Below are 15,474 nucleotides of genomic sequence, written 5' to 3' on the forward strand. Positions count from 1 at the left end.
AGGTGGGTTTGGACCGCGAACTTCCAGTCGGCCCAGTTCTCCCGACCGACCAGTCGCTCGATCCCGTGAATCCGATCGGACATCTTCCGCTAGTCTTCGCGCACGTCCGGGCTCATAACCTCTTGTTAGAGTAATGAGAAACGCAGTGGATTACAAATACGTCCAATCGGTAGAAGTTTATTTTAACTAATAAAGTAACCAAGCTGCCGGCACACAGTGCCTACTTGATTGCGCGCAGTCTTCAACTCAACAGATTTCATGACTGATTTTCATGAATTCATGACTAAACTTCATGAGTTTTTTTTTTTGTAAAAACGTTTATTTGGAACTTCGAGAAGGTTCCCAGTCAAATCAATCCGAATTCTGAAACGGAATCTAATTAGAATCGTATACAAATTCCGTTTCAAACGCAACAACCGGTTCCGTGTTCGAACCGGTTGTTGCGTTTGAAACGGAATTTGTATACGATTCTAATTAGATTCCGTTTCAGGATTCGGATTGATTTGACTGGGTTACTGTGGTGGATAAACCTGCTCTGTGTAAAAGAACGTGTAAAAAAGATACATAATGTGTAGATTCAAATCACAACTTTGACTGATACCACTTGAACGTGTATTTGTAACGCAGATTTGACAGATCAGCGGAAGTAGACCGCGCGATTGCATTTACGGAGAATCAGCATTACACTTTTTGCAGTTCGATTTTACACCACCGACTAGTTTCAACCCTCGAACTGAAAAAGGTGTAAAATGCGAACTGCAAAAAGTGTAAAAGTTACATCTTTTCCAGTTCAGGGGTCCGAACTGCAAAAGGTGTAACTTTTGGACTTAGAAATTTTTTAAAGAATCTGCGGAATTATTTCACCCGCTGTCAAATCGGGACTTTGGATGCTGGTGTTGCAGGTAAGTTCTACTCGGATTTGCGAACAGCTGCCGGAAAAGGCAAGATTCCGGTTCTCTCAAACTGGATTACCAAGAATACCAGGCCGGCGAATAATGTTGTGGCCGAATTCGGTTGAATTCTTGGTTCTCCAGTCTGGGGGAAGCGAAATTCTACTTTCCGGCAGGGAATGGCTAAAATCTGACGGCTGCGGTTGGAAAAAGCAAGATTCCGCTTCCTCCAGACGGGAAAACCAAGAATCACGGCGAGGTGAATATATTTGTGGCTGGATTCTATTGATTTCTTGGCTCTTCGGTCTGGGGGAAGTAAATTTCGACCTTCCGATCGGAATTCAAGGAAATTTATCGTCAGCGCCCGGAAAAAAAAACAAGATACCGGTTCCCCCAGACCGGATATCTAAGATCACGGGTTGGTGATTAATTGTATGGTTGTATTCGATGGTTGTTTTGGTTCTTCGGTCCAGGGGAAGAAAATTTTTACCTTCCGGCCGCAAATTTATCGTCAGCGCCCGAAAAAAAAACAAGTTTCCAGTTCCCCAGACCTGGAACATCCTGGAAGGAGCGTAACTAACTACATCCGTACTTCTGTTAGATCATCCGAATTATCTTGATCAGAACAGTATAGCTCTGGTTCCTTGCGAGTGTCCTATTTTCTTACCTCCACGTTGGCTTGGTTTTCATGATGACCTAGCTGGTGGCCTGTGGAAACGGATCGTAAACCTTTGACCACCGCGGGTCAGAGTAGAGACGGCTAAAAGAAAGGGGCGCGACAATGTGGGAAAGGGAAGTAATTTGTGATTGTAGACGGTATTGTTTTGATTCGCAGTATGTTGAGTCAACTGCTGTGGATGTACCTGAGCATCGCAGAACGGGGTTTCTCTTCTTTCCATTTCAACGAACAGCTATCTTCTGTTTATTTTGTTTCACTGATTTTCTAAAACGGCTTCTGATTACTATCCTCCATTTGATTTCGATTTTACTTATATGATTCTCTTGTTTCTCGACGCTTTTCCACTCTATTTTACCAATTGATTCTGCTGTAACAAACTGTCTGCTTTCCCTTAATTTGGCAGCGATGTCAATTTTGTTTATCATGTGCCTTTTCTTTATTTATCTATTTGAATAATTTCTAATTTCTACTATCTTTCTTTTACTATTGATTCTTTACATAGTATATTTCCTTCACTGTCCATTGTTTTGAAACTTCACCTTTTTCTTAAGCAAGTGAGGTTCGAGCCCTTACTCAATTTATGGAATGATTAAAGGATTAACACAAATATTACTATTGTATTTTTGAAAAACTTTTCTAAAATGCTTAGGACCAAAATATTGTAACAAAACACCGCGACAGAAGAAATAGCAACAGATAAACATGACTCAACACTAGGAAAGGTTTCAGGAGAAAACAATACACAGTAAAATAACAACTAGTTTTTGAATTCAAACTAAACTGCTTTAATGAAAGTTGATAGGCACACTATAGATGGTAGGCGCTTATACTTACATCAAACCCTACGTAATGTACCACCCCCGGCCGAGTTAAAATGCGTAACCGGAAAAGAAGGTGTGCATGCCTGGCACGAACACTCAAAGCGTGTTCTAGCGTGTTGCTCGTACTGACTCAGAGCAAGGGTGAGATGTAGGTGTAAGGGCAGTGCGTGTTCGTCGGAAACCTGGTGCATAAGATCGGTCAAGGCCCGTTCTTACACTGAAAATTGCGAATTGCGAATTGCGAATATCGGCCGGAAGGTAGAAATATGCTTTCCCCAGACCGAAGACCCAAGAATTCAGTTGAATCCGGTCACAAAATTATCTACCTCTCCGTGATTCTTGGTTTCCCAGTCTTGGAGAACCGGAATCTTGCTTAAACCACGAATCACGGGATGAACGTGATGAACGTATTCAAAGCGTGGGAGGAGTGGGCCGACTACCCGAAGAACTTTTTGCTTAGGCTGCAGCACACCTTCCTGGGGATTGCGATTGTGAGTAGATTTACTTATTGGTTTGACAATTTCAAAAATACAATCTCTCAACAGGTCGAAAAGCAACCGGAGGAAGTTCCCGCCCTGCTGAAGGGAATTGCCGATACAGATTCCAGAACGCCAGTGCTTAAGCACGACATCTACAACGACGGGATGCCGCTAAACACCACGGAGGACATAGACGGCGTTCCGATGCAGAGCTCGGAGAAGAAGCTCAAAACTGGCGGCCCAGTTCTCCCCTCTACTCCAGCAGAAGCCACAGCAAGCGTGAAGCGTCCCTTTTATCGGTCCAAACCAGCAGCAAGTCCACCCATCGGTGAGGACTCTCAGAATGGACAGATTACGGGCGAAGGTCATGCAGGTTTATCAACCAATTGCTGGTAAGTTATTTTTCACCAGTAAATATTTGATTTCACTGATAAAATGTTTCCCTCTTTCCAGGTGGCACCCGCCGGGTTGTTCTCTCCTGAAGGTCAACGCAAAAGTTGAGCCACGTCTCCAAAATATCATCGACCTTGTGCACCAGCAACGAGCAATCGATCCGGATTGAAAGCCAACCGTTCGCGGTCACTACGAACGCCAGCTGAAACCTCCCGGCGTTTTAATCCAAACCGGTGTGGACCGACGCTAAAGTGAACCCAGCGCGCCATGAAACACGGTCCGGCTTGAAAAGATGCTCACAGCAAGCACCTGTAATTGTTTGGAGGGGGGGTTTGTTGTGATGCCACTCCAAAAATGGAGCTAAATTTTTTGATTGCCCTTTATCGGGGGAACCGTTTTTTTTTGTTCTCTTCCAGCGTCATGGGTGAAGTTGCCAACCTCCTGTGGCCGAATGGTTACGGGTTTCGCCTCATAAGCGGAAAGTCATGGGTTCTTCTCAGGGTGGCAGCATTAGGTTTAAGTTCAGAGGTAGCAGCAACCGTATGAGTATAAAACGGTTGCTTCACGTGCTCTTCAAGCATGTGATCGATCTTGGGATATTCCTTTGCGCCTCTTTCCCAAAATACTTTCCTCGTGTCTTCGCATGTAAATAATGCCCAGCCGATCGGTATTGCACTGCAGTCCAGTCGCATTGTCCAGATCAGAGCAAAGGGAACACCGCAAAAATAGCACCGCAAAAAGACAATTGTCTTTACAAGACCCCGCGCGCCGGAAACTAAAAGCTCTGCTGGGAAGAATCATTGAAAAAACATGACACTTACACAAAACGAAAAAATTGACACCGCAGTTCCTAGCAAGCGTATAACAATAGCGCACCAAGGCACAAGGACAAGAGTTTACAAGCATCTGGCTGGGAATGGAACATCACTTATTTAACCCTCTCAATAGGGACTGTGTAATAGATTTCCATGGATAATGCATAATAAACAGTAAAAATGGGAAACACCGATACAAAAATCCTCGTAATAAGGATTCCGTGTCTTAATACTCAAACAGAAAAAAAATGGGTGAAGTTCTTTACCAATGCCGAGGCAATTTTTTTTCCATCGCCCACCGCCAGTTTTTACTGCCTGCAGGAACCAAATCTTGACATAACCAGGTCCCCCACTGCCATAAATCGGGCGGTTACAGCCACGAGCTGAGCAACTCAGACCCTCCCAACATCGGGTGGGTCGGCTGGTGTCCCCGCCCGAGCCAGTTCCTTATGCTACTAGGTGCGCTAAAGATAATTCGCTTTAATTAAAACTAAAACTCATAACACCCAATAATCCCAAGTTGAAAGACTCCCTCAGAGAGAAGAGGAAGCATCAGACAGTTTACAGGCACTACCACGCAGGCTATCCAGCATCGGCGGGGTCGCTGCACCTGCCGAGCAAATCGCGAATGAGAACTTTTTTCGAGTCACAACACCACACCTTCCTCCGGCTGAGCGGCGACAACCCCACAACAAATGTGCGCAACTACATTGACGCATTTACTCGAAACGATCACGGTTAGCATCGCAAGTGGAGGCGCCTCCCGTCAAACAGCTCGCCCGCACCTCATCGCACCTCTCTCCTCCAATGCGACGAAGAGGAGATCCAGGACGAAATTCGTGCTTTTTTATGTGCCATTTCATTAGGGCAACAAAACTATAGTAAACCCCAGCAGTGTATCCCTCCACACTACACCATACCAAATCTGTCCCATTGCAGAGAAAAGGGATAACCACTATTGTTTACAAAAGTTTTTGTGCCCTTTTGGAAATGTAGGCGGGGCTATCCAATTGAAACAGACACGTAAACAACGAGCAGCGAAAACAATCAGCGCGCCGGCAAAATGGAATTGGAACCGCCCGAAGAAAAATGGCCTCCAGTAGGTCACAACACTAAAACTATTCTCAATTGAATACTCTAGGATCCCGCCCTGGAGAGAAGAGAGACGATTACGAGTAGGTGCGGCGGCGGTCTCCCACCCCCATTTCTGCGGCGCAGCTGGTCCCCGGTAAGTGGTTGCTGATATGGGTCCCAAAAAGCCAGGCTGCCCCTACATCCACCCACCCTAAACGTTTAAACTTTTTCAGCAACAACCCACACCGGGCCCACTCCACTCACCACATACCAGAACGAACTCATTACTCCGTGCAGATGATTCCCCTGCCAAGCTGGTACACGGCAGTGTACGTAACCAGTCCGCACACCACGCGACTGCGCGGAGCTATGACCGCATGACCACGGAACAGTAAAGGCGGGCCAACACCGTCTAATCCTTCTCGAAGGAGGACGAAGTGCTCGAAATCGAATCCCGTCCCAAGGATTCATTAGCTCCCAGGCCCGGATGCGCTTCCAGGATCGGGAACTCCCGGTGCGGGCACGCCTGGGTGGCGGTGGCGCTTTACCCCAGTCGGGAAACGTCGACCGCCCTTCCCAAAATAAACAGCCAACGGCGGTGTTGAACTCCGGGTCCTCATCAGGAACAACTGAAGGCTTCCTCTTGCTCCCCCCAACCTGTTGTGGCAACTAATATGCTTCAACAATCAAATCAAATCCGGGGAAAAGAAGGTCCGACTTCGCGAGCAGAGCCCCAACCTGAGCCCTTATAGTTCGTTGACACGATCCTCGGCCGATGTTCCTGAAGATTAATAAAATGTTGCACTCTTCCCAGGTGGTACCCGCCGGATTTTCTACTGAAGATCAATCCGAAAGCCGTTCCAAGTCTCATTAACATCATCGACTTAGTGCACCAAAAAGCGATTGATCCGGATTGAAAATCTGGAGAAATTTGGACGGGAAAGAAATGTTGCCGGTATCGCTGAGTTTCCGTGACATCCGTCAGGACCTGTGGATCCGGATGAGCATTGCCAAGAGGCCACGGCCACTCCAGCAAAAATTATGCCATGACCTGGGAGCGGAGTGTGTCAACTTGAATTTCAGCAGAAATATCAATTTCTCTATTGTCAAAACAAATCAAATTATTCGCTCTACAGCATTGCCTTGGCGTTCTCGATTGCGAGATTCCTACTCGAAACTAGGTGTCCGAAGGCTTGATTGTTGAGGCAATTGCAAACCTCTTTTTACACGTAGCTTCCATCCACCCCGGGATTCGAACTGACGACCTTTGGATTATTAGTCCAACTGCCTACCAGCGACTCCACCGAGGCAGGACCCAGGGAGACGACTCCTACACCTGGACTGAGCTAACGACCTAACCTTTATTTTTAGGTTAGTCCGGGGCCAACATTTACTTCCCGTCCGACGGAAGGCGTGATCAGACAAATCTCGTCTCGAAAAATGCCACCGGGACCGTCTGGGATCGAACCTAGGCCGACTGGGTGAGAGGCAATCACGCTTACCCCTACACCACGGTCCCGGCTCTCTATTGTAAAATGGGTAAAATAATTGTAAACAATTTAGAATATAATAAAAAAAAAAATTATGCGCCAGTTTTTATTGCAATTTAATAATCAATAAAAAAAAATCCGAACTGAATTTCGTGTAATCGAACTCGATTTCGTGTAATGCCGATCCTCCGTGTTGGAGAGCTTTATGACGTTTCGCGTACACACACTAGCGCACCATTTGATTTTGCTGGGCGGACAAAATTTAACCTCAATCTTTTTCGTGTACGTACACGCAATACATGCGCACGTAGATAACTCTATTAAAAGAGAGAGAGTGAGAAAAGGGCACAAGAAATTGAGAAATAAGGGAGAGTGAGAGAGAAAGCAAGTATTTGGAGAGGAAATCATGTGTTCGTTCGTACAGGATTCTCTCTGCCTACTCGAATCAACCTCATGTTGATTCGGGTCATTCTGGTTGATAAATTTGAAGCAGTAAGATGTGCAAAAGTTCTGGGTTTGAAGAGGTTTGCTGTTTTATGCTTGGGGACACGACAATGGCGCAGTTTTACGCTCTCATCTAGAGGGATTCTGCAAGAGTGATGTTAAAACAGGTGCAAAAGTGAAGTGAATAGGATGATTTTGGTGATTTTCAGTGGGAAAATGGTAAGCGGAGCGCAATTTATGGCTGACGGTATTTATGAAGTCGTGTGTGCTGGCGGAAGATTGGTAATTTGCTTGATTGTCGAGATATTTTGGTTACAGCGGTCGTTGGTGCGTTTATATTGAGAGGCTGAGTGCAATTTCTGCATGGGTGGAATTTATTAGCGGTTTCCTTGTGGTAGTGATGTGAAGGTGGTTTTGATAATTTTGAGATGTGTGAAGTCCGTTGTTTTATTGCGGCTTTTGCAAAAATGACTGCGGTGATTAGTTCTTACCGGAAGTTGGGTCACCAGAAGTGGCAAGTGACAGTTAAAAGACAAGCAAAGAAATAAAAGTTTGGGAAAACAGAAAGGAAGCCAAAACTGTTACTTTGAAATGTGAAATAAGTGATTAATCTTAGAGAAAATGGTAAAAAAGACATGCCAGAAATATGACAGCTTGGCAAAAAAGAATGAAAAGCCCGAGCGAAAAGTAAAAAAAAAAGAGATTAACTTCAGAAGAATTGGCAAAAAAGACAAGCCAGAAATATGACAGCTTGGCAAAAAAGAATTAAAAGCCAGAGCGAAAAAAAAAGATATTAACTTTAGAGGAAATGGCAAAAAAGACAAGCCAGAAATATGAAATATTATTGAAAATTTCAAAAAATATTTTGAAAATTGTAATGATTGTGAGTGCGGAAATGGATGTAGACGAATAATATTGCGTAGAATGAGAATTTCATTCAATTTCATGACGATAATTTAAGAAACGGTTGTCTTGTTGCAAAGAGTTTGGAGAAGCCAAATGATATTGAACGAATTTGAGTATTCCAGAGAATTTCAAGGATAAACAAAGAGAAAAGTGTCTAAAACCTACCCGGTCGAAATTTGGATTTTGGATTAGATTTCTGAAAAAAGAAAGTAAAGATGATTTGGAGTGCAACAAAAAAAAACAATTAAGTAAATGAATTATCGAGGGGGACGTCACTCCGCGATAACACACTAAAACGCACAAAAACGAGCTCGAAAAACATCAACGCTACTCATCGGGCCGATTTTTCACATAACGCCATCTTAAAGCAAGTTATCGCAAGTTAACGCGCGTTAAAGCGATTTAAAGCGGTCAGCGATTGCTCGATTTTGAACTAAGCAAAATCGATCTTGCAGCCTTGCCATCTCAAATCGAGTAGTTTTTAATCGAGTTTGGCAACTCGGTGTTTGTTTTGCTTTTCCTGCAGTTTTTGTAAATAAACAAAGCAATCTGCAATCCGCGAGTTTATTTTTTTTCCCCGCTCGGTGACAAAAACGCTGCAGGTTTGCCGCTCCGCCGGCGGTCCCAAAGGACAGGGGGAATATTCCTGAGTTCGCGGTACGAGGAGATGTTTCCACCGATGGCTGGGCCGGCGAATTTGGTTTGACGGAGCTGAAGCAAATGCTTCAGGTTTTGTGGAGGAGCCCGTAGAACCAGCGAAAGACGGTCTACATCTCGGTGGAGGAAGGACCGAGTGGAGATGGTGGGGCACATGCAGGCCACGTACGACACGAACACGTTTGATTCTAGAGCGAATCGAGCGTTGGTGATCGACACGACGGAAGAAGTTGATAGAGTTGTGGGACCGTGAGGTGTATACTTGGATGAGGAACTTGTATCGAGGCCGAACGGGACCGAGCGGGTTGAGATCGCCGAGACACCAAAAATATTTCCGCCATCCGGTTGTTCCCCTGGCCCATCTTCTGCTGTACTGTAGCATGGACGCCCGGATCAAGATCGGAGAGTTTTACTACGAGTGGCGTTGCTTGCGAACCTGCTAGGGCCACCAGCAGGCCAGGCGGGGATAAGTTCGTGTTGGGTACATTTGCTACCTCAAGCTGTGGGCAACGAAACGGGCGACGTCGTGTCACACGTTAGCTCACGGAAGATACCTAAAGATAGCTAAATAAATTGAAATAGGTGCAATTTATAACAAAATTCAGGAAACTTTCCTATGTAATAAAACATTTTGATAAAAAAATTCTTTATTTCTTTTGTTTCAACAAACATTCGGAACGGTTGTGAATGGTCTTGTTACGGACTACGGCATTGTCGGGAACAGAGAGTTTCAGGAGGACCGCATCGGCGGTTCCTTGATCATGGAGGACGCGCCTGGCCCAAGTCGACCAAACCATTGGCGTACGTTTCGGCAATTCGCAGGATCTGCTGGGGGACTGTCACGTTACGCGCGAGTGGGAAGTACCCGGTGGTGAAGACGGAGTTGGGTTCCGCGGGGAGTTTGAACAGTTTGTTGAGAACATTATGCTCGTTTAACTCGCCGCCTCCGCATGTGCTCGCTTAGTTTGGCATTTTTTGCCGCATGCTGGGAGGACATGGAGCTCTCGAAGGCGCGCTTGGCCCGCGTTTGTTCAACTTTGGGATGACGCGGCCAATTCACTGCACCGAAGTTAGGTGGTCAACCTTCTGGTCGCCTAGCCTTGTCTTCAGGTAACAATCTTTGGGATGGATGACGTAGACGTAGGTTTTCCTCCAGTTCCCGCTTGGAACCACAATCAGCGGGTTGTTCAACGGCGGCTTCTTTCGGGACTTTTCATCGAGTTTGTCCATACAGGGGATTTTCTGGAAGATAATTAAGTTGACCTTGTTAATTCCGCCGCTCTCCTTTTTTCGCGGAAGACGAGCTGCCTGTCTGCTGGAAGAACAGTCGAGCGATTAAAGAGGAGCAATTTGTACTGTTGATTAGGATTGACGCGGTCACCCGGGGTGGTTCCGGTGGTGGTGCTGGTAGCGTGGCCGATCTACGCCATCCGGGCCCCTCTTCAACTCGTACTCGAATCCTGGTGCGACGTGGAGATCACCAGCCGCGTCGTATCTCCAAAAATCCTTTCGATCAACATGAAAAAGCTTCTCCGGAGTCCTCGGTCCCGCCAAGCCATCCAATCCTCTTCCAATCACGCCCAATTCCTCCCCGGAATGAATTACGGGCATCTGCTGTAGCAACTGACGAAGATCCCGCGTCCTCCAGGTCAACTCGGCGCCAGCTGAAATGACAGAGAGAAGATGTACTTTTTTTATCCGCATTAACCGATTAATCGACCCTTTGAAAGAGGTTAAAAATTTCAACCAAAACTCACCGTTGCCCAGCGAAAGTTCGCGCAAAACTCACCACTGCCCAGCGAAAGTTCGCTCAGTAGATTCTGGTACTTTCCGATCGGTCCGGGATGATACTGAACTGGTTCGACGAGGATAGCTTGCTTCTCGACGCTGCCAATTGATGGTTCTGCGATGGTGGAATCGCCAGGGTCAATCAAATTGTCTCCCGCGGCCACTTCCGCATGTTCCGCATGTGACTTTGGTAGGACGACTGAAGCAGATCAGAACCAAAGCTGAATACGTGCTGATTTCGAGATGCCAACGCGTCGAACATTGACGGTGGTGGCGCCGCGAACTTCCCATCTTCGGTGGTGATGATTGTGCGAGTTCATCATACTATCATAGTCTTCAGAGTTGTTGGAACTAAAGCCCTATGTAAATATTTATGTACTACGGTAAAAAACACGATTAAAAACCATTTCTGATCACTTTTTTTCATTTTTATGCAAAAAAAGTTATTAACTTGACAACATTTTTTCGATGGATCAACTATGGTCCCCTTGGAACGAGCTGTCAAGTAGGAACTTTTCTGTCAAGAAGGACCGCGAGGTTAATTTTTCAAAATTGATTTAAAAATCCATTTTAAACTCTTTGTGGTCGTACAAAGGGTCATTGTACTCAGAAAAAGAAGCTTTATCATTGTGAACAATAATATCAGCATTCTAAACTTAATTTTAGGACCCAATTGATCGAATCTGCATACGTCGAGCCCGCTAGGCTGTTAACTCCCCCATTGGATGCGAGAGAAGACTGCTGTTATTGTTGTTGCTGCTGCTGCTGCAGACTGGTATGCGAACTTCCGGAAGGTGGTGTCGTCGGGTTGCTTGATGCTTTGGAGCTGATCGGCGATGATTCGGCATTTCCTCGGTAACCTGGTTCCTTCGAGGCATCCCCCTGAGAGGAGAAAAAAACAAACGTTCAACTCATGAATCTAAACCTAACATCTTTTTAATTCATCCTACCTGCAGCGGTTCGTTCGTCGATCAAAAATGCTCCAGCAACGCCATGTGATCCGTCGGGTATGTGTTCGTGAACCCGACCTCCTTCGTCCGCGTCTCGGACTTGCGATGGCTGATAGTGGTTGTTCTGCCCTCCACCAACCACACCGGTAACAAGGTGACCACGGTGATGATTCTGGGTGCCACGCCGTTAAACAGAGGGGATGAATGCGCCTGAAGGTTGTTGTTGATCTTGTACTGCAGCTTGTTGGTGATAGCTTGGCTGTTGCCGCTAAAGAGAAAGAAGCGATTGTAGTTGGTATTCCGCTGTCGGTTGGACCGGCGCAGCTGGTTGATATTATCACTGCCGCGGAAGAAGTGAGCGCGGTTTGAAGCAGTATGATCTGATCAGAGCCGGTTAAGTTGGTGTGAAGGTTGAGCCACCGCGGTCATCGACACCGGGGGCGAAAGTAGCTTGCTTACTGAACGCTTGAAGCGGTGATGTTGGCATTGGAGGCTCATCGTGGTTGGACCTAGCGAGGACTGCGTTGCCATGTTGTTACCGGCCGTTGGCATCTTCGATGATGAAGAGAAGTTGCCAAACGATGTTGGCAGACCCTTGGCTGTAACATTTGAATCGGAGCGCAACAGTGGTCGGTGCACTGCCTGGCGTAATCGAGCTGCTCACACTAGACATCGCAGCTAGAGGTCGCAGTTGGCAAGGGTTGCAGCAATCTAGAATGGAAAAAAACCAAGAAAAAGTTTATTCCCCACCTTCGTCTGGTTTTGCACTATCCGGATCGTCTGGAAGATGCAAAATCATAGAAAATACGGGTCATTCCATCTGAAGCGGAACAGCATTTGAAAATTACCATCTCCGATTGCTCAAATTTGGCAGAGCTGTTGAGACTATCAAAACATGCAAAAATCCCGAATTTCATCCAAATCGGACCACCTCCTCCAGTTTTGTACCCTCCCAAAAAATCGACTTTTTGGCGATTTTTGAGCGAAACCCCTATCTTCAAACGGCGATTGCTCAGGAACCATAAATCTTAGAGGGTCGATCTTAGACTCAACTTTGAAGGATATTGGACGTAGAATCCATTTCCGTGATCAAAATTTGAATTAAAATATTTTTTCTACCTGTATTGCGCAATTGAAAACTTTAAATGGCCGTATCTCAAAACAGCCCTATTTATTTTTTAAATTTGACCTCACCATCGTATTCCCCGTCCAATTTTACATAAGAATCACTTATCGACAGAAAGGAATATGTTTCGTTCCAGAGATATCGAATTTTAAAGTTTTGAGTATTTGAAATTACCTAAATTAGCTACACTCGCCGCATCTGCTAGAAGCACTCAGTCGTGCTGATCAATAATTACTACCTGGTGTTCTGTAAGATGAATTATTTTTATAATTTTATACGATTTTGAGATAATCAATACCTTGAACAATCTATATTTTGTTTAAGGAATATTTATTGGTTAATTTTGAATGCACTGTTTATCCTGATTAGGTAAAATTTGAACTTTTAAAATTTATTTGCAAATGCTACAACGTTTTTATGACACAATTAAAACAAATAACATTTTTCTATTGTTTTCATATTTTTCCTAATTCCTCATTTCTTCCTACTTTATCAAATTATTTCTTTTACTTGAAGCAAGAACAAATATAGAGCTAGATGTAGTAGATCGACGCTGTCGTGCTATCTTGTCGCACCCGCCATTTCGACGTTCCGAGAAAAACGCGTTTTAATGTTCGACCTTGAATAAACAAAAACGAGAGCACGCAATGTAAACAATAACAAACACGTTTTGTTTGGCTGACCATTCTGTGCATTGTCCCGAAGTTTGGTTGAAGTTGGTTGCTGGAGTCCCGAGTTATAATTTTTTTTTTTTTTTAATTTATATTTATTCAGTTTTTCTGTTCCATGTACATTCATTCAGTTAAATATTATTGAGTGTCCAATCAAAATCGATGACTTTTCACCTCAATTTTAAATACTAGCAACTTTCATTTATTCATGAAAGCCCGAGTTATAATTACAAATGTTTACGGTAGTCTAACTTGTACGTGAGTCAAACGCATCCTGACCTGAAATCCCTTTGGCCAGTTGTCGCACTTACATCAATTTTCAGGGAGTGACAAGATAGCACGACAAGATTTAAACTACTTTCATATGAAAAGTGACAAAAAAAATTTGGAGCATTTTTGGTTTTCATTGAATATCTTAGGATTAAAATCGAATTTAGGGGCCCTGTGAAGGTCAAAAGATGTGGCTTTGTGAGATGCACAAAATGGCGTTCTTAACTCAATTTGGTTTCTCTCAACTCAAAATTCACGTACGACATGTTAGCACGACGGCGACGAGATGAAATAATTCTCATGGGTTCTAGAGCTTTTGTCATGTGCGGTAGCAAAATAGTGCCATTCAGCAATAAACCCCAAAATCTGCCTTACGGTTTGAAAGATTGATCATATTAAACCGATTTTTTATTGTGAGCCATTTTCATCTGAATAATTGATGATTTTTTTTTCATTTCTGGTACATTTAGTTTCGAAAACAAAACCATATACAGCAGCAGCTGTATAGTCTTCCAAGATTTCGAAATGATTGACAAAAAAAAGATAATTGTTCGGACGGTGTCGAAATCAACACCACTTAATTTGATCTTAATCAGATAATAAATCCGATTGATCTTTGTGATTTTCTTACATTTTTCAGTTTTATACTTTCCAGAAATCCTCTTGCTTAATCATGCTTCACGAGAGTATTATTCATGTCAATTCATAATTTTTAACACGATAATGTATCGTACACTTTTTCTTAAGTGATACTTACAAGATCAATTTCAATTTCCTGCTAGCTCAGCGGGAATTCCATTCTGCCCTGTATTGCGTGTCGTTCTTGCTCTGTCCTGTGGGCTAGCACATAAATTCACCGTATACTATTTTTTTTTTTAATTTAAGATTAATACAGCAGATTCCTACAATTTTTGACTAATTTGCTAATGATTAGTTGGGATGAAATCTTGTTTCAATAAATAACCAGGTAGAAGTTATTGATCAGCACGACAGAGTGCTTCTAGCAGATGCGGCGAGTTTAGCTGATGTAGGTAATCTCAAATACTCAAAACTTTAAAATTCGATATCTCTGGAACGAAACATATTCCTTTCTGTCGATAAGTGATTCTTATGTAAAATTGGACGGGGAATACGATGGTGAAGTCAAATTTAAAAAATAAATAGGGCTGTTTTGAGATACGGCCATTTAATGTTTTCAATTGCGCAATACAGGTAGAAAAAATATTTTAATCTAAATTTTGATCACGGAAATGGATTCTACGTCCAATTTCCTTCAAAATGGAGTTTAAGATCGACCCTCTAAGATTTGTGGTTCCTGAGTTATCGTCGTTTGAAGATTGGGGTTTTGCTCAAAAATCGCCAAAAAGTCAATTTTTCGGGAGGGTACAAAAATGGAGGGGGTGGTCCGATTTGGATGAAATTCGGGATTTTTGCATGTTTTGATAGTCTCAACAGCTCTGCAAAATTTGAGCAGAATCGGAGATGGTAATTTTCAAATTTGCATTTTTTCTTGCACACTTCAGGTGGAATGACCCATACATTCCTTCTCCAACAAGTTTTGCACCTTCCGGACTGTCCGGAAGGTCCATAAACAAAGAAACAAATGTCTCCTTTAACCTTGTTAGCATCTTCGGAATAATCCGGAGGGAACACAAACAGTGAAACAAATTCCTCCTCAAACGTTCTATGCACCTTCCGGAAGGTCCAAAAACAAAGAAACAAATTTCTCCTCCAAAGTTCTTTCCACCTGCCGGACTTTCCGGAAGGTCCAAAAACAAAGAAACAAATGATTCCCGGAACCACGTTTGCATCTTCCGGACAATCCGGAAGGGCTCAACATAAAAAAGACAACTTTGCTGGCAAAAGGAAAATTGGATTGCCACTTCCGCCAGTTGAGAAAGTGGTCCATCAACCTTCCCGAACTGTTCCGGGGCAGGAAATAGCAGCGTTCGAGCAATACTTACCTCCACTTAGAAGAAAAGTTCACTGCTAAGTGCAAACTGCAAACACCAACTTGACAT

General features: G+C 44.0%; 1 protein-coding gene and 1 long non-coding RNA gene across 3 annotated transcripts; both read left to right on the top strand.

Moving 5' to 3' along the window:
* Nucleotides 1-507: 507 nt before the first annotated feature.
* Nucleotides 508-4,024, top strand: LOC120430047 (U2 snRNP-associated SURP motif-containing protein-like). 2 transcript variants are annotated; one of them, XM_039595138.2, is made up of 3 exons: nucleotides 508-2,881; nucleotides 2,936-3,261; nucleotides 3,323-4,024. In XM_039595138.2, exons 1-3 carry the CDS (start codon nucleotides 2,783-2,785, stop codon nucleotides 3,429-3,431), a joined length of 534 nt encoding a protein of 177 aa, XP_039451072.1. In that variant the 5' UTR covers nucleotides 508-2,782; the 3' UTR covers nucleotides 3,432-4,024. The 2 variants fall into 2 exon arrangements, with proteins under 2 accessions (XP_039451072.1, XP_039451071.1); XM_039595137.2 differs by having other exon boundaries at nucleotides 508-3,261.
* Nucleotides 4,025-5,572: 1,548 nt separating this feature from the next.
* LOC128093714 (uncharacterized) lies at nucleotides 5,573-8,771 on the top strand. The gene is made up of 2 exons (XR_008212696.1): nucleotides 5,573-5,902; nucleotides 5,966-8,771. It is a non-coding gene; the product is annotated as an uncharacterized LOC128093714 (long non-coding RNA).
* The last annotated feature ends 6,703 nt before the right edge of the window (nucleotides 8,772-15,474 follow it).

This window comes from Culex pipiens, unplaced genomic scaffold (genome assembly GCF_016801865.2).
Source record: "Culex pipiens pallens isolate TS unplaced genomic scaffold, TS_CPP_V2 Cpp_Un0004, whole genome shotgun sequence".
NCBI classification, from domain to species: Eukaryota; Metazoa; Arthropoda; class Insecta; order Diptera; family Culicidae; genus Culex; species Culex pipiens.